The sequence below is a fragment of the Pelecanus crispus genome, chromosome 6, assembly GCF_030463565.1.
Source record: "Pelecanus crispus isolate bPelCri1 chromosome 6, bPelCri1.pri, whole genome shotgun sequence".
Lineage (NCBI taxonomy): Eukaryota > Metazoa > Chordata > Aves > Pelecaniformes > Pelecanidae > Pelecanus > Pelecanus crispus.
The window spans coordinates 17266843-17281483 of record NC_134648.1 but is presented as its reverse complement, the minus strand read 5'-3'; the positions used below and the strand labels follow the sequence as shown (position 1 = coordinate 17281483).

The following is a 14641-nucleotide window of genomic DNA, read 5'->3' as shown; positions in this document are numbered from 1 at the left end:
CGCTGCCCCGCCCCCCCCCCCGGCGGCCACCTCTGCTCCCCTGTGCACCCCTCCTGTGCAGCCAAATAAAGAGATTCTCCTGAACATTCTCCCCCGGCGCTGGCTTTCCTTGGGGCTGGGGCCCTGCAGTCCTAGCGCCGGCTCCCAGGGAAGCCGGACGCTCTGGCGGGCGGGCCCTCCCTGCGCGCGGCCCCGCGGGGCGATGTCAGGGCCTCACGGGGGCCACCCGCGCTGCCGAGGGGCGGGGGTGCCCCTCGGCTGCCCTGGGAGCCCGGGGGCTGCTTCCCGCCGAGGGGGCGGCGGCGGCGGGCGGGGACCGCGGTCACGGGCCCGCGGCGGCCGCTGCCGACGGCCTCCGGTGGCCGTTGGGCGGTGGCCTTCCGGCGCCCCGCCCCGGCAGGGGGCGCTGTGGGGCGCCGCGGCGGCGCCGCTCTGGGCGGCACCGCCCTCGCCTCGTTGGCGCCGGCGCGGTTGCGGCGGCGGTGCCGGGCCGCCATGGACCGTAACCCCTCGCCGCCGTCCAGCGAGGCGGAGGAGGAGGAGGGCGACGCGGTGGGGAACACGGTGTACAGCAAGCACTGGCTGTTCAGCATCCTCACCCGCCTCATCGAGGTGCGGGCCTGGGGGAGCGGGGGCGCCGTGAGGGGAGAGGCGGGCGGGCCCGGTAACGGTCAGCGCCTGGCGGGTGCGGTGCGACTGTTACCGAGGCCGGGGGGGCACGCGACGCACCGGTTTCCTAGTTGGGGGCGGGGATTAAACTGTGACTGAGGCGGTGGGTCGTTGTTAGCGTTTCATGGCGTTTCTCACTCGTAGCTCACGTACCCGCGTGTGCCGCCCGCCCCCCCGCCCTTTCCCTCAGGTCATCAGCCCCGAGAAAACGGAGCCCACCGTGAGCCCCGAGGGAATCCAGACAGAACTGGACGAAGAGATGGAGAATGACATTTGCAAAGTGTGGGACATGTCGATGGATGAGGTAGGAGCGATGTGTGGGAGTCAGACCTCGAGGGTTGTTCACAGCTACAGGCGGCTTCTGCCCTATTTCTGTTGCTGAGTGTGTTCAGTCAAAATCCTTCTGGAAGTGGGAGAAGGCACAGCTCGGTCAGCTTTTTGATTTTGACGGTACTGCTTATTCTCTTGTACTGCTTATTCTCTGGTTTGGCTGACAGTGTCCTGTGCGTCATTAGGCAGGGCAGGTGTGGTGAACTGGCATCAAGCAGGCTCATCGCAAAAGCTGCTTTTCAAGATGAGCAAGTACTTTGTGTGCACTCTTAGGCCTAGCAGTAGTTTGCAAAACCAGGCCTTCTGTCGCTGCTGGCTGCCATGCTGCTCTTTGAGGGTATAAAGCAGAGCTGTGTGTGAATGTAAAAGAAACAAGGTGGTCTGCCAGACCTTACCCCAGGTGTCTAATGGATCCTGTGGTGCTGTTGCTTAGGGTCAGCTGGCATAAATGGGGCTGTGTTCACACCTCTTGGTTTTCTGGTTTATGTGCAGCAGTTGAACAGAGTTCAACTGTTACTCTTCTGATAACTCTGCTCGGAGTTATTAGAAGACAGTACCTTAGCTGTAGCTGGAATTAACTCAGGTGCATAGTCTGTATCTTCAGCAGTTTGATTATGGAGATAATATTGATGCCATCTTTAAATAGGCAGATTTTCCTCTAGCAATTGTAATGCATCCCGCTAGTAAGCATAGTTTTCTTGGATAAATAAACATCCTTTTAAACTTTAGCTACAGACTCACAATGGCAATCTAACGTAACTTTTTGGTATTTTTCTCAACATTCTCAAATGCTGGAAGAAGTTCTCAAGTGATACATATATATTTTTTTAAATTATTATTATTTTATTCCCTGGGTCTTTGTTAGATATTTTAAATAAACATGGAAGATGTGTCGTTTACTCCCAAATAGAGGACTAGTCTCGTGGTTTAATGTTGTATAATGAGGAGGAGATCTTTTGAGAGCATCTTTTGGATGCTCTGATCAAGTGCTATTGGTAATCCCTTCCCTTGTTTCTTTTTGTATGTGTGGGTGACGTCACTGTCTGAAAACATGGTATTTGCTGAATTCTGACTTAGCGTCTCTGACCATCTGTTGGGACAGAGAGCAGAAGAAACTATATGTGACTTTTTGGCTCATTGTATAGCAAATCACTTGCACCCTGAATCACCATAGGGGCTTGCTGATCATCTCTCATTGAAAAGCAAGGATTGTTGGTATTAACTGTTGGGAAATAACTGATCTCTTGTAGTGACTTTGACATCTCTTTGATCCAGTCCTTGTGCTGTGAGAAAAGGTTTGATTTTTTGTTTGGAAATTGTAGAAGTCCATTTACTTCTCCATTCACTTTCTCCACAGGATGTCGCTTTATTTCTTCAGGAGTTCAATGCCCCTGACATATTCATGGGAGTTTTTGCCAAGTCAAAATGCCCTCGCCTTACTGTAAGTATGGGCTGTCAAAGAGCTGTCCCATATTAATAGCAATAGTAGATAGCTCTGTATGTGCATTTGCACATATCTCCCTTCTCCTCCCATTGTATGTTTGAATAGGTTAGGGGAATGAGGAGAAAACACAAAATCAAATTTTAAAATGCTCTTTCACAGTGTTTGTAATATGGTCTAATCAGTAGGTATTTCAGTGATGGTGAAGCTGATATATGTCATTATTGATGAAGGACTAAGTTTATCAAATCTAGTTATAAGGCTTGTTATAAAAACCAATAAAGACTGGCTGTGGTGGGTTGGCCCTGGCTGGATGCCAGGTGTCCACCAAGCTGCTCTGTCACTCCCCCTCCTCAGCTGGACAGGGGAGAGAGAATACAACGAAAGGCTCGGGGGTCGAGATAAGGACAGGGAGAGGTAACTCAGCAATTGCAGTCACGGGCAAAACAGACTTGACTTAGGGGAGAATCAGTTTAATTTATTACCAGTCATATCACAGTAGGATAATGAGAAATAAAACCAAATCTTAAAACACCTTCCCCCCACCCCTCCCTTCTTCCCGGGCTCAGCTTCACTCCCAAATTCTCTACCTCCTCCCTGCAAGCCGCACAGGGGGATGGGGAATGGGGGTTGCAGTCAGTTCATCACACATTGTCCCTGCCACTCCTTCCTCCTCAAGGGGAGGACTCCTCACACTCTTCCTCTGCTCCAGCGTGGGGTCCCTTCCATGGGAGACAGTCCTCCACGAACTTCTCTAACGTGGGTCCTTCCCACGGGCTACAGTTCTTCACGAGCTGCTCCAGCATGGGTCCTTTCTATGGGGTGCAGTCCTTTAGGAGCAGGCTGTTCCAGTGTGGGTCCCTGATGGGGTCACAAGTCCTGCCAGCAAACCTGCTCCAGCCTGGGCTCCTGTCTCCATGGGGCCACAGGTCCTGCCAGGTGCCTGCTCCAGTGCAGGCTCTCCATGGGGTCACAGCCTCCTTTGGGCACATCTACCTGCTCCAGTGTGGGGTCTTACACGGGCTGCAGGTGGATATCTGCTCCACCATTAACCTCCATGGGCTGCAGGGGCACAGCCTGCCTCACCATGGTCTTCACCATGGGCTGCAGGGGAATCTCTGCTTTGGCACCTGGAGCACCTCCTCCCCCTCCTTCTTTACTGACCTTGGTGTCTGCCGAGTTGTTTCTCTCACACATTCTCACTCCTCTCTCCGTCTGCTTCTGTGCAACAGTTTTTTGCCCTTCTAAATATGTTGTCACAGAGGCGCTACCACCGTTGCTGATGGGCTCGGCCTTGGCCAGTGGTGGGTCCGTCTTGGAGCCAGCTGGCATTGGCTCTGTGGGACTTGGGGGGAACTTCTGGCATCTTCTCACAGAAGCTACTTCTGCAGCCCCCCGGCCGCTACCAAAACCTTGCCATGCAAACCCAATGCAACTGGCTTGTTTTTCTCCTTACTTGTTTCATGATTATTGAACAGAAATGGCTATGAATTTGTTTAGTCAGACCTATAAAAGTAATGTTAGCAGTTAGGAACTGTTAGACACCAGTACTTAATGCGGTTTTTTTTTCTTCCCCCTTTGTTTTGATGTCATTGTTTTGCAGTTTGTATTACACAATGCACTGGCATTTAGGATTCAGGATAGGGTTTTGAAAGATACTCAGTGCTGGTATAACTCCCCTTTCTCTGAAGTTACCAGAAGCTTTGCTTCAGAGGATGTAGAGAAACATAAGGCTTTGAAAGTTCAGTATTTTGTCTTTTGAAAATACAGCCAAAATTTGGAAGTCAGTGCAAATTGGCTGTCACGGCTACTTTCTTGAAACAGTGGCTGCTTGAGTGTCTGCTGTAATTTAGCAGAAGTAATAGAATGTTAATAAAAAAAGCCTTGAGTGGTGAGGGTTGATTTCCAACTTAAAGTTGCTGAAAGTGAGCAATTCCCAGGATGTTCTGTGTTACCACCAGTCACCCGCAGGTGTTTCAGAGCTCTCACGGTCCTCTTTATAGGAGCGTGCATCCTTTTAAGGATTGTCCAGGCATGAATATCCTAATGGGATGCACTGCTTTTGGGTTGGGTTGGTTTTGTTTTTTTTTTTGAAATCTCTGCAATCAGAAAATGGGCTTTGCCAGAAGCTTGTATTAAGACCCCTTTCTTTTGTGAGGAAGTGAATATCTGTGAGGGTTGCACTTACATGGTGGTATTTTTGTTCTTAGGACTCTTTATTGCTTTAGTAATAGGGATGCCAGATTAGCTTCAAAACAGTATACACAGAATATGCAAGCAAAGTTGATTTCAAGATATATTTGCTTTTATGGAACACCTTAACACGGAAATATCTGAATAGTACCTGTCATGGGTATATTTTAGGCTAGTGTAATGGCATCCTGTAGAAAAAAATCTGTATCTCTGTCTTGAAATTGGTGGGCCATAAGAACTTGGAAATCAAACTGGAAAACATCTTTGAACCTTTCTTACTTTTGTGTTATGTCTGTGGAAATAAAAGTGTGAACTGTGTTGCAGTTGCTTCATTATACTGTGTTTTGACTTTTCAGGAAATCTGTGTGGGAATATTAGGAAATATGGCCTGTTTCCAAGACATATGCATGTCCATTAGTAAAGATGAGAATCTTGGGTAAGTGTATATGTGCTTTATACATGCATGAGCACTGCTTTTCTGGACTCACAATCATGAAATATATGTTATAGGAGGAACTAAGTTTGCCTGCCATGCCTCATCTTCCATTTACACCTTTTTGGCTGACCATAGTTGTGTGGAAAATGTTCAGTGAGGAAAAAAAAAAAGGATGCAGACCACTATTTGTTTGTTTTTAATAACCAGTCAAGTTCTTGAATTTTTAATTTCCAAGTTTGGCAATCTTGAAACATTGGTAATGCATGCACAGTCAGGAAAAGCTGGTTTTAATCTCAGTACATGGCTGCAGCTGGTGAAATTAACCTTTTTATAACTTTTTTTTTTTTAAACAAAGATAGTTTTCATTGGAGTCTAAATTGGAGAGATATGGATTTGATGGGTGGATGGTTAGGTGGATGAGGAATTGGTTGGATGGTGGCATCCAGAGGGTAGTGGTCAACGGCTCAATGTCCAGATGGAGACTGGTGACAAGTGGTGTCCCTCAGGGATCTGTACTGGGGCCAGTGCTGTTTAATATCTTCATCAATGACATAGACAGTGGGACTGAGTGCACCCTCAGCAAATTTGCAGATGACTCCAAGCTGAGTAGTGCAGCTGACATGCCTGAGGGATGGGATGCCATCTAGAGGGACCTGGGTAAGCTTAAGAAGCGGGCCCATGTGAACCTCATGAGGTTCAACAAGGCCAAGTGCATGGTGCTGCACCTGGGTCGGGGCAACCCCCAGTATGAAGACAGGCTGTGGGATGAAGGGATTGAGAGCAGCCCTGCGTGGGACTTGGGGCTACTGGTGGATGAAAAGCTGGATGTGAGCCAACAATGTGTGCTTGCAGCCCAGAAAACCAACTGTATGCTGGGCTGCGTCAAAAGAAGCATGGCCAGCAGGTTGGGGGAGGTGATTCTGCCCCTCTGCTCTGCTCTGGTGAGACCCCACCTGGAGTACTGCATCCAGCTCTGGAGCCCTCAGCACAAGAAGGACATGGACCTGTTGGGGTGGGTCCAGAGGAGGGCCACCAAAATGATCCAAGGGCTGGAACACCTCTCCTGTGAGGCCAGGCTGAGAGAGTTGGGGTTGTTCAGCCTGGAGAGAGAAGGCTGCAGGGAGACCTTATTGCAGCCTTTCAGTACTTAAAGGGGGCTTGTAAGGAGATGGGGACAAACTTTTCAGCAGGGCCTGTTGCGATAGGACAAGGGGTAATGGTTTTAAACTAAAAGAGGGTAGATTTAGACTAGATATAAGGAAGAAAGTTTTTACGACGGGGGTGGTGAAACACTGGACCAGGTCGCCCAGAGAGGTTGTAGATGCCCCATTCCTGGAAGCATTCAAGGTCGGGTTGGACAGGGCTCTGAGCAACCTGATCTAGTTGAAGATGTCCCTGCTCACTGCAGGGGGGTTGGACTAGATGACCTTTAAAGGTCCTTTCCAACCCAAAGCATTCTACGATTCTATAATTTATTAATCTAATCTTGCATTTTCTCCTTAAAGTCAAGTGTTACTGCAACGTTTGTGTGATTCAGACTCTCCAACTCTTCTGGAAACAAGCAGGTAGGACATCTCAGAAATGAATGCATCATCAGTGTAGTTCTGCTATGTTCTGAGGTCTGGGAAGAAAATTGACAAGTGGGCTCTCTATTTTATTGTCCTCTCTTTTTTTTATTTCTGCATTGGTCTGGAATTGATTTGCTGTGAGCTAGATTCCTGTTCCTATCACATCTTTCTCATTGTTTTGGATTTACACTTGCACAGCTAAAATCAATGAATCGGCTTCTAATTTGTTAAACGGGCAATTCTTGTCTAGGCTGTTGTTAACTTGCCTCTCCCAGCCTGAGGTGGCCAATGTCTGGGTTGAGAGAATCCGAGAAAACCCTTCTGTGTATGACTGTGTTTGCTTTATCATGTCAAGCTCTACAAATGGTGAGTTGCCAAAACAAGCTGGGAATTGGTGGGTGTTTGCAGAAAAAAATAAGAACTGAAGTATGCAGTTTCAAAGACAAATATTTTCAATTGGGAATACAGAATTTCTTTAAAATAAAGTAAACCTCATGAATTTAAAGGACACCAAAATAAACGTGTCCTGCCTTTGCAGGTTTATTAATATATGTAAAACCAACCAGAAGAGCACCTGTAGAGGAAGAAGAAAGCTCCGTGGGGGAATAAAAATAAGTCTAATAGAAGAAATTGTTATTTGGCACAGTAAAGGAAAGGGCATAGTCCTCATTCAGGAGTATACATATGTAATTTTAAATGAGGTCTTGTTTCAAGGATCAAAAATTTTTTTCAAATCAGATAGGTATTTTCCATTTTTAAAACTACCATATTTGAGGAATGTGAACTGAAGGAATGATTTAGTTACTCTGAATGGCAGCAGAATACTGCACAGGCTTTGAGTATGCAGTCAGCGGTACACAAATCTCTCTTAGCACTAATTTAGCAAAAACCACACCAAGCACCTCATCGTGGAAATATTTTGAATAGCATTTATTTTCACGTCCCACTCAATTGTAACAGCAGTTATTTGTCTAGGAAACCTAATAATTTAGCTTTTTCAGTTTGGTTGGGTTTTCTGTTTTAATGACAATGCTCAGAAATCCTGCTCCATCCAATTGAAACTACAGGTCTACTTAAGTAAAATGCAGGCTGGCAGGTGTAAGGTTAGCAGCAAACTGCATATTTAGGGTAAAATCTTGGAAAGTTTTACTTCAGAAGCAGGAGTTACGACTTTTCAGGATCCTAAAGCCTCTTTGCAGAATGAAGTTCCTGCTTAATAAATGGCATGATAGGGTAGAAAGTGTCTGTGGGCTCTCCATCAGTCCCTATTTATCAAACTCTTCACCTGATCTGTGCCACAAAAATGAAATAAACATAGCAACCATTAGCAGGTCGTGAACAAAACTAATATATTTCAGCACTGAATTTACTCTGAATACTTTTATATATTAGCATTTTGCGAGCTAATTTTTGCTCTTTGTTTTTTAGTCTTGTTGAAATTTATACGTTCTCTCTTGTGCAGTTGAATTGCTGGTAAAAGTAGGTGAAGTTGTGGACAAACTCTTTGATCTAGATGAAGAGCTAATGTTAAACTGGATTAAAAATGGCACTTGTCGGTCTGTGGGACCGTCTGTAGATGATTCCCCTGAAGAACTTCCGGATTTTAAGATTGTGCCTTGTATACTTGAAGCAGCCAAACAAGTCCGGTATGTGAGATTTCTTTTCAGTTTCATGGCTGGGGGGACTCCTTATAATCTTGTTAAGGCCTGTGTCTGAACACCTTGATTTCAGTGGGAGCTGCGTAGTTTGATAGATCACTAGAATACATTTCCCTGTACTTGCCATTTGAAATGAGTCAACTAGTTCATTAGCAAAAAACAAACTAGCGATTCGGCAGTAATTGCTGATAGTCTTCTGTGTGTCCAAAACACACAGAATATAAACTCAGTATATCAGCTCTTTAATTTGTCTTTGTTTTTTTGTTTGTTCTGCATAGATCAGATAATCCAGAAGGACTTGATGTTTATATGCATATTTTGCAGCTCCTGACCACGGTGGATGAGGGTATTCAGGCTATTGGTAAGACACTTGAATTGCTACATATGATAGGACCAAGAATGGCAGTAACTTCTAGATCATCAGCTATTTAATGGGGAGAAAAATAATTCGTGTACCTAGATTAAATTTGATGGGTTGGTGGATTCTCTTTCTTTCTTTCTCAAGTGCAGGCTCCTGATGGGGGAAAAGAGACTTGGAGTTTGCTTTATGACCTCGTTTGCCATGAACTTTGCCAGCCAGATGATCCACCGATCATTGTGCAGGAGCAGAAGACTGTATTGGCCTCTATTTTGTCCGTGCTGTCTGCTGTGTTTGCTTCACAGACAGAACAAGAATACACCAAGATGAGGAAAAGCAAGTCGTACTTTTTTTTTTTAAGTTATTTTCACAATTGACTTTCTGTATGTCAGAAGGGGGTGAAAGGTGGTTAATTTATTACTGTTTACTAGAGATCAGTTCAGAACGCAGAATTCAGTTACATGTTTGAATTCAGTAAGGCTCTTTACTGGTGACTCTAAAAATCATAGCTAGCTCAAAGTTCGGTTACTGGGTATCTCTGAAAATTTATGGTAATAGAATCTACAGATTCTGTTCAGTCTTCTCCACAGGGTAAATTAATGAAAATTGCAGAATTCATGTTTGCTAAAACATAAGGTCTTGATAGTAATTTTATTTTAGTAGAGGGAGCTTCTGCACTTACTTAAATCCATCTTTATCACTTGTTACTTTTCAATCCATGGACAGTCTTTAGAATTAAAAGCCTATCTTGGGAATGTGAGTCAGGGTCGTCTGCAGCACAAAGATGTTGTGTCGGTTTGGTTTATCAGATGGGATTATCTGGATGCAAATTTAACATACTAGCCTCTCTGAGTTACTACTAGAGATGTTTTCCTTCTCGTATTCCTTACCACTGGCATATACTTTTTGTAGATACAGGTTAGCTTACAGAAAAAATGGTTTGGGTTTTCTACTACATTTCCACTTGCTTCTTTAAAACACAACACTGTCAGAATATACATTCCTATAGCTTTTGTGTAAAATCTTGCAGTGTGTTTCAAAATTCTAATGCCTTGAAAGGATGGGGAATATTTTCAGTCTTAAACTTCCATTTTCTTGTTCCTTTGTATTAGATATGCCTCTGATTGGGAGCTTGATTCGTATCTTACAATACATGGAGGACTGTGGGAAGAGATCTGTTGATAACTCAAAGGAGTCCGAACAACAAGAGACTGGAAAGGCTGATCTAAATGATGAAGATTTCCATCTAAAAATTTTGAAGGATATTTGCTGTGAATTACTTTCCAATATGCTTCAAGAACTGACCAAGGTAAGAATAAACAAAATTCTAAGAGGGATTTCTGCAGGGTAGGTAAGGAAAAAGACCTACTAATGTGGGTGTTTTTCTGTGTGAGTGAAGTTGCATACTGGAAATTTGTTAGAGAATCAATCAGAAGGTGAGTAGCAACATGTGTGTTAGATGGCAGGGACACAGGTTTTCTGAGCTGTATGCCTTCAGGGCCAAGATTCTGTGTGATAAATTCTCTGGGAGTGTGTTGCCATTTCTTTTGAATAAAATCAAATTTATTTAAGAAAAGGAAAGAGTATCAATATATAAAGTCACGTTCTCAGTTGGACTTCTTTATTATGGGAGCATTCAGATTAAGAGACTTGTTGGGTGTGAGCTTTCACACCTTTTTGTATTAGCTACGTCTGGCATTCTCTGAGAACTGTAAGTTCTGGTTGTTTTACCCTTTTTTTGAGAATGAAGCGCATACTGTAGACACTGTGTGCACAATTTTGAGTTTGTTCTTTGGACAACTATTCGTGACATGCTAGTTGTATTTCTTATTTTATTTTCCAGGAAAATACATTAGAAGGACTACACCAGGGACATTTAAATGAACAGACATGTTCCTGTGCATTTCAGAACCTCTTACCTCTGTATTTCGCATCGGTGAGTCTATGGCAAGGTCTTTAATGTAGCTGAAAAAATACTACTTGGGTGGCAAGGCCTTTCAGAATCAGGTGTAGAGGTAGGACAGAATTGCTAAGACACAGGTAATACGCCATTCTAGACAGCCTTACTCTTTGTCTCTTCTGGCTTACTTCAGCCAGGGCTTTGCCTAGATCATCAGCTGATACAAGGGTCAAACTATGTCTGCAAATTTATGCTAGCTGAAAATTTGTCCTGTACATTTTTATAGAATAATTATACTAAATATTTTTCATAGGGAGTTTTTCTTTGTGTACTTTTAAACAATAAAATAGGAGTTTGGGGAAGGCGATAATGTTTCAAAATTTAGACCAAGTGAAATTGTGGGGTTTAGGAGGAAGGTATCTACTGTGGAGCATTTTCCATTATTCTTTGCGGTGGCTGGTGCTGGCTGCGGTTGGTGGGAAGGCACAGGAGTAGAAAGACCCTCTATACCAAGTATGAGAATTCTGTGCTCCAAGCAAGCTTGGTTTTGTTTGTTTGTTTTCTTTTTGTGTGTGTGCAATTTATTTCCAGGTGGAGAGCTTCCTTGAAGTTCTGCGTGAGGCTGATCAGACACTTGCTGACAATCTAGAAAAACGTTTCCCAAGCCTGAAGCTTCATGCCTAAGAATGTACATGAAATATTTTCCTCCTTTGGAATGAAGATTTTTGACTGTTTCATTACAGTGTTTCAGAAATCAAGTCTTCAGTAAATGCAGGAGAATGAGGCAACCTCCTTACCAACAGGTGGCTTTTAAGAAATGTTCCAGGTAGCCCTGATTAACCTAGGGTTAATCTGGTCTTCATGAGGAAGGAAATTACTGTAAATTCAGTTGTGCATCTTCCATCCTGTTTGCTGCGGTGATGAGGGACTCTTGATTTCTAACTGCTCTTCTGCAGCATAGTGTTCTTTGAATAACTCTTGATTCTGTGCTTTTCAACTTAAGTTGAAACAGCAAAATGAATGAAATGCACTGAGTAGTTTTTTTAACATGGTTCCAGTTTCTTCCAAGTTGCTGTTGGCAAGAGGAGGATTAATCAATAGAAAATCCCAGATGTCCTCTGCTTGAGGACCTTCAAGCACCTGGTAAAAACAAAGTTAAATTACACAGAGTTGTTTGGGGTTTTTTTCTCTTCCCCCCCCCCCCCCCCCCCGCTTTTAGATCATACCACTACCTTGAGCAGGCATTGTAACAGAAGTGTTTCATCCTGCTCCTTTAAAATCTTCACTCTTCTTACATTGAAGCATCTTCTGTGCTGCAGCTCTGAGTTGTGGCGTCTAGGTCCTGCGCAGTTTAAAGGATTTGAGAATATGGTTACCAATGGTCTATGCTGCAGCTTCTAACAATTGCACCCAGTTACCCAGAGTTAGAGTTGTAGCGCAGGTTTGGATTTAATCCGTGGCATACCTGCAAACTTTCTGCTTTTTTAAAGCAGTCTATACTCTAGTTTAGCAATGTAACATGTATCCGGCAGTTCTGTCCTCATTCATGTGTCTTACAAATTATCTGTGAATCACAGAATGGCTGGGGTTGGAAGGGACCTCTGGAGGTCAGCTGGTCCAACGCCCCTGCTCAAGTACAGCTACCTAGAGTCAGTTGCTCCGGACCGTGTCCAGATGGCTTTTGAGTATCCCCAAGCATAGAGACTGCACAACCTCTCCAGGCAACCTGTTCCAGTGCCTGGTCACGCTCACAGTAAGAAGGCATTTCCTTATGCTCAGACAGAGCCTCCTGTGTTTCAGTTTGTGCTATGTATGAGGCAAACATAAGAGGGAAGAGGAGTTGTCATCATTTACTTTGGGAGAACAGTTTCCTGTCCATAGGAAGTTTGGGATTTAAATGTTTTTGAATGCTACCTATAGAAAGGTGCTACTGCCATGTGTTCAGAAGCAGAAGTGATAGCTGATGGCATTTGCAGAATGACCCCTGTGGCTGGCTGGTCTCAGGTGGCCAGTGCTATAGTGGTTCCTGTTGCTTTGCTGAGCCTCCAAATGAGAGTGACATGACCAAACTTCAGGATTCCAAATGTGATTTTGTTTGGCTAAAGACACAAGGGATAAATCTCTAACGGAAAGGAAAGGAAGAAAGGACTTGCCTCTTCCGGGTTCCAGCATGGGGTTGGGCTGAGCTGGTGGTCTCTGCTTGTCTCTCACACCCAGTTTGCTACTGAGGGGCAGAGCTGCGGCTCTTCCAAAGGCACATGACATTAGCAATGCCATGTTAGCCTCGGTTTTTCAGGGGAGCATAATGTGTTTAGGTCACTTGCAGTAAATTCAGTGTACAGTCTTCTAAAAATCCCACTTTTAATTATGTTTTAACTTCATGACATTTTTAGATTGCTTGCCTGCATGCAGCGCGGCTAACATTTTCTGTCTGAAAAGACAGAGTAGCAACACATCAGCTTCACTGTTTCTGTAAATGAGAGTGGAAAACAATTGGTCTTTTATTAGGTTTGGGATGTAAAAGAAAATGGGAACCAGAGCATAGAGAATAACTTAATACCATATACACACATTACCTGGCTCTCCAGGTTTTTATAGACTTTAAGTATTGTGCTGGGCCATGTTTTGTTTGCCCTGAGTTACCTGTACACGTGGTATAATACAGTATGTGTATATGTATATAGCCTTTTCATCCAAACTTCTAGTTTTCAAAAACAGTGCAATTCAATTGTTCCCTTGGGCTGCCAGCAGCATCTTAGTTGTCAGCAGGGGATTTAGAATTACAAATATCTGACTTGTGTCACCAAAAAGAATTGCCATGGTTTCTATCAATTTTTATATGCTATGTTTATTGGAAAAAACTGGTAACTGTGAATAGGATGACAGCATTTTTTCATACTACTTTGACAGTTTTTGGATATTTTCTTAAACCTACGGATTTGTAATAAAGTTTCTTTTTAAAAAAACCTCTATGCTTTCCTTCATTCTAGGTGTCAATTAAATTTGTTTTCTGAGCCACCGGAAGTGTCTGTTACTCTCAAGTATGTCATTTGTAAGAGGAAAATTGAACCTCTTCATAATGTCAATGTCCTGTAAGATACGCTGTCCTTCATTGGGTATTCATTTTAACTCTCTTGCTTTCTTCGTTTAGTCATTTTTATGGTCTGGAAGTTAATGTCTCTCTCATCCAGTTGTTAGCATTTTTCTGAGCTTAGTTTGTCCCCAGGTGTATCATAAGTATCTTTATGATAGTCCACCATAGTTAAGAATTATTTCTCGTTTGTGTGTCAAAATTTGTTGTAGTTGTTGAAGTTTTGCAATAGTTGTTTAATGTAATGTACAAAAAAGCTGAGACAGTATCTGTTGGTTTATTTTGTTCCTCCTTCTTTTCAAAGCACAAGTACTCAGTATTGGCTGATTAATTGTTAAATGTGGTATCACTAATTACAGTGAGCAGGTGAGAGATATCATTTCCCTGATACAATTATTGCCTAAGTGGGATGATACCTAATGCCTGTCGTGTGGCAGAAAAAATTGCCAATGTCAATAAGTGGGAAACCAATGGGTCCTGTCCTCCCACTCTTCTGCAACAGAAGAAGCTGTAGAAACGGGTCCATCAGCCATGCTTTAGCAGAATGATAATTCAAGTATGCCGGGAATTTTTATCCTTGATAAAGGGGGTGAAATGGGAGACCAAATTCCCCCTTTGCCCCAGCGAACAGCTGCTCTGTGCTGCACGGGTGGGGCAGTGCTGTCTTTAGGAGCAAAAGGCTGGTGCCAAATTGAATGCAAGGTAAATGTGCAATGTTTTTGGCATTCAGAGGTGGAAGAAACTATTTGTGGTAGCGGGTGAGTATGTGTTTGGAAATGGTGCGCATGTATTTCATCATCTCGCCAGCAGGGATCTCCCTTAGCCTGTGCTTCATAAACGTGTGTCTGGTTTTTTTGATGGTGGTGGCGTTTGGGTTTTTTTTTGGGGGGGGGCGGGGTATGGTGCTGGGATTTTGGGGGTTTTGGGGGGGTTTGTTTTTTGGGGTGGTGTGTGTGTGGTGTTTTATTTTTTTCTTTCTCTCCTAGCCACGCTTTGA

The 14641-nt window shown here is 43.9% G+C and overlaps 2 protein-coding genes across 6 annotated transcripts in view; one reads left to right on the top strand and one right to left on the bottom strand.

Moving 5' to 3' along the window:
• Positions 1–14641, bottom strand: part of GTF2H1 (general transcription factor IIH subunit 1) — a 227247-nt gene that overhangs the window by 56032 nt on the left and 156574 nt on the right. The window lies entirely within an intron of this gene.
• SAAL1 (serum amyloid A like 1) lies at positions 493–14040 on the top strand. 5 transcript variants are annotated; one of them, XR_012831142.1, is made up of 13 exons: positions 493–612; positions 860–973; positions 2357–2440; positions 4990–5069; positions 6575–6634; positions 6888–7003; positions 8100–8283; positions 8574–8656; positions 8801–8989; positions 9766–9962; positions 10497–10589; positions 11145–11356; positions 13544–14040. XR_012831142.1 is itself a non-coding variant. In XM_075712804.1 (12 exons), the coding sequence occupies exons 1-12, from the start codon at positions 496–498 to the stop codon at positions 11235–11237; spliced, it is 1410 nt and encodes a 469-aa protein (XP_075568919.1). In that variant the 5' UTR covers positions 493–495; the 3' UTR covers positions 11238–11778. The 5 variants fall into 5 exon arrangements, 3 of the variants coding, with proteins under 3 accessions (XP_075568919.1, XP_075568920.1, XP_075568921.1); XR_012831141.1 differs by lacking the exon at positions 13544–14040 and adding an exon at positions 12131–13537; XM_075712804.1 differs by lacking the exon at positions 13544–14040 and having other exon boundaries at positions 11145–11778.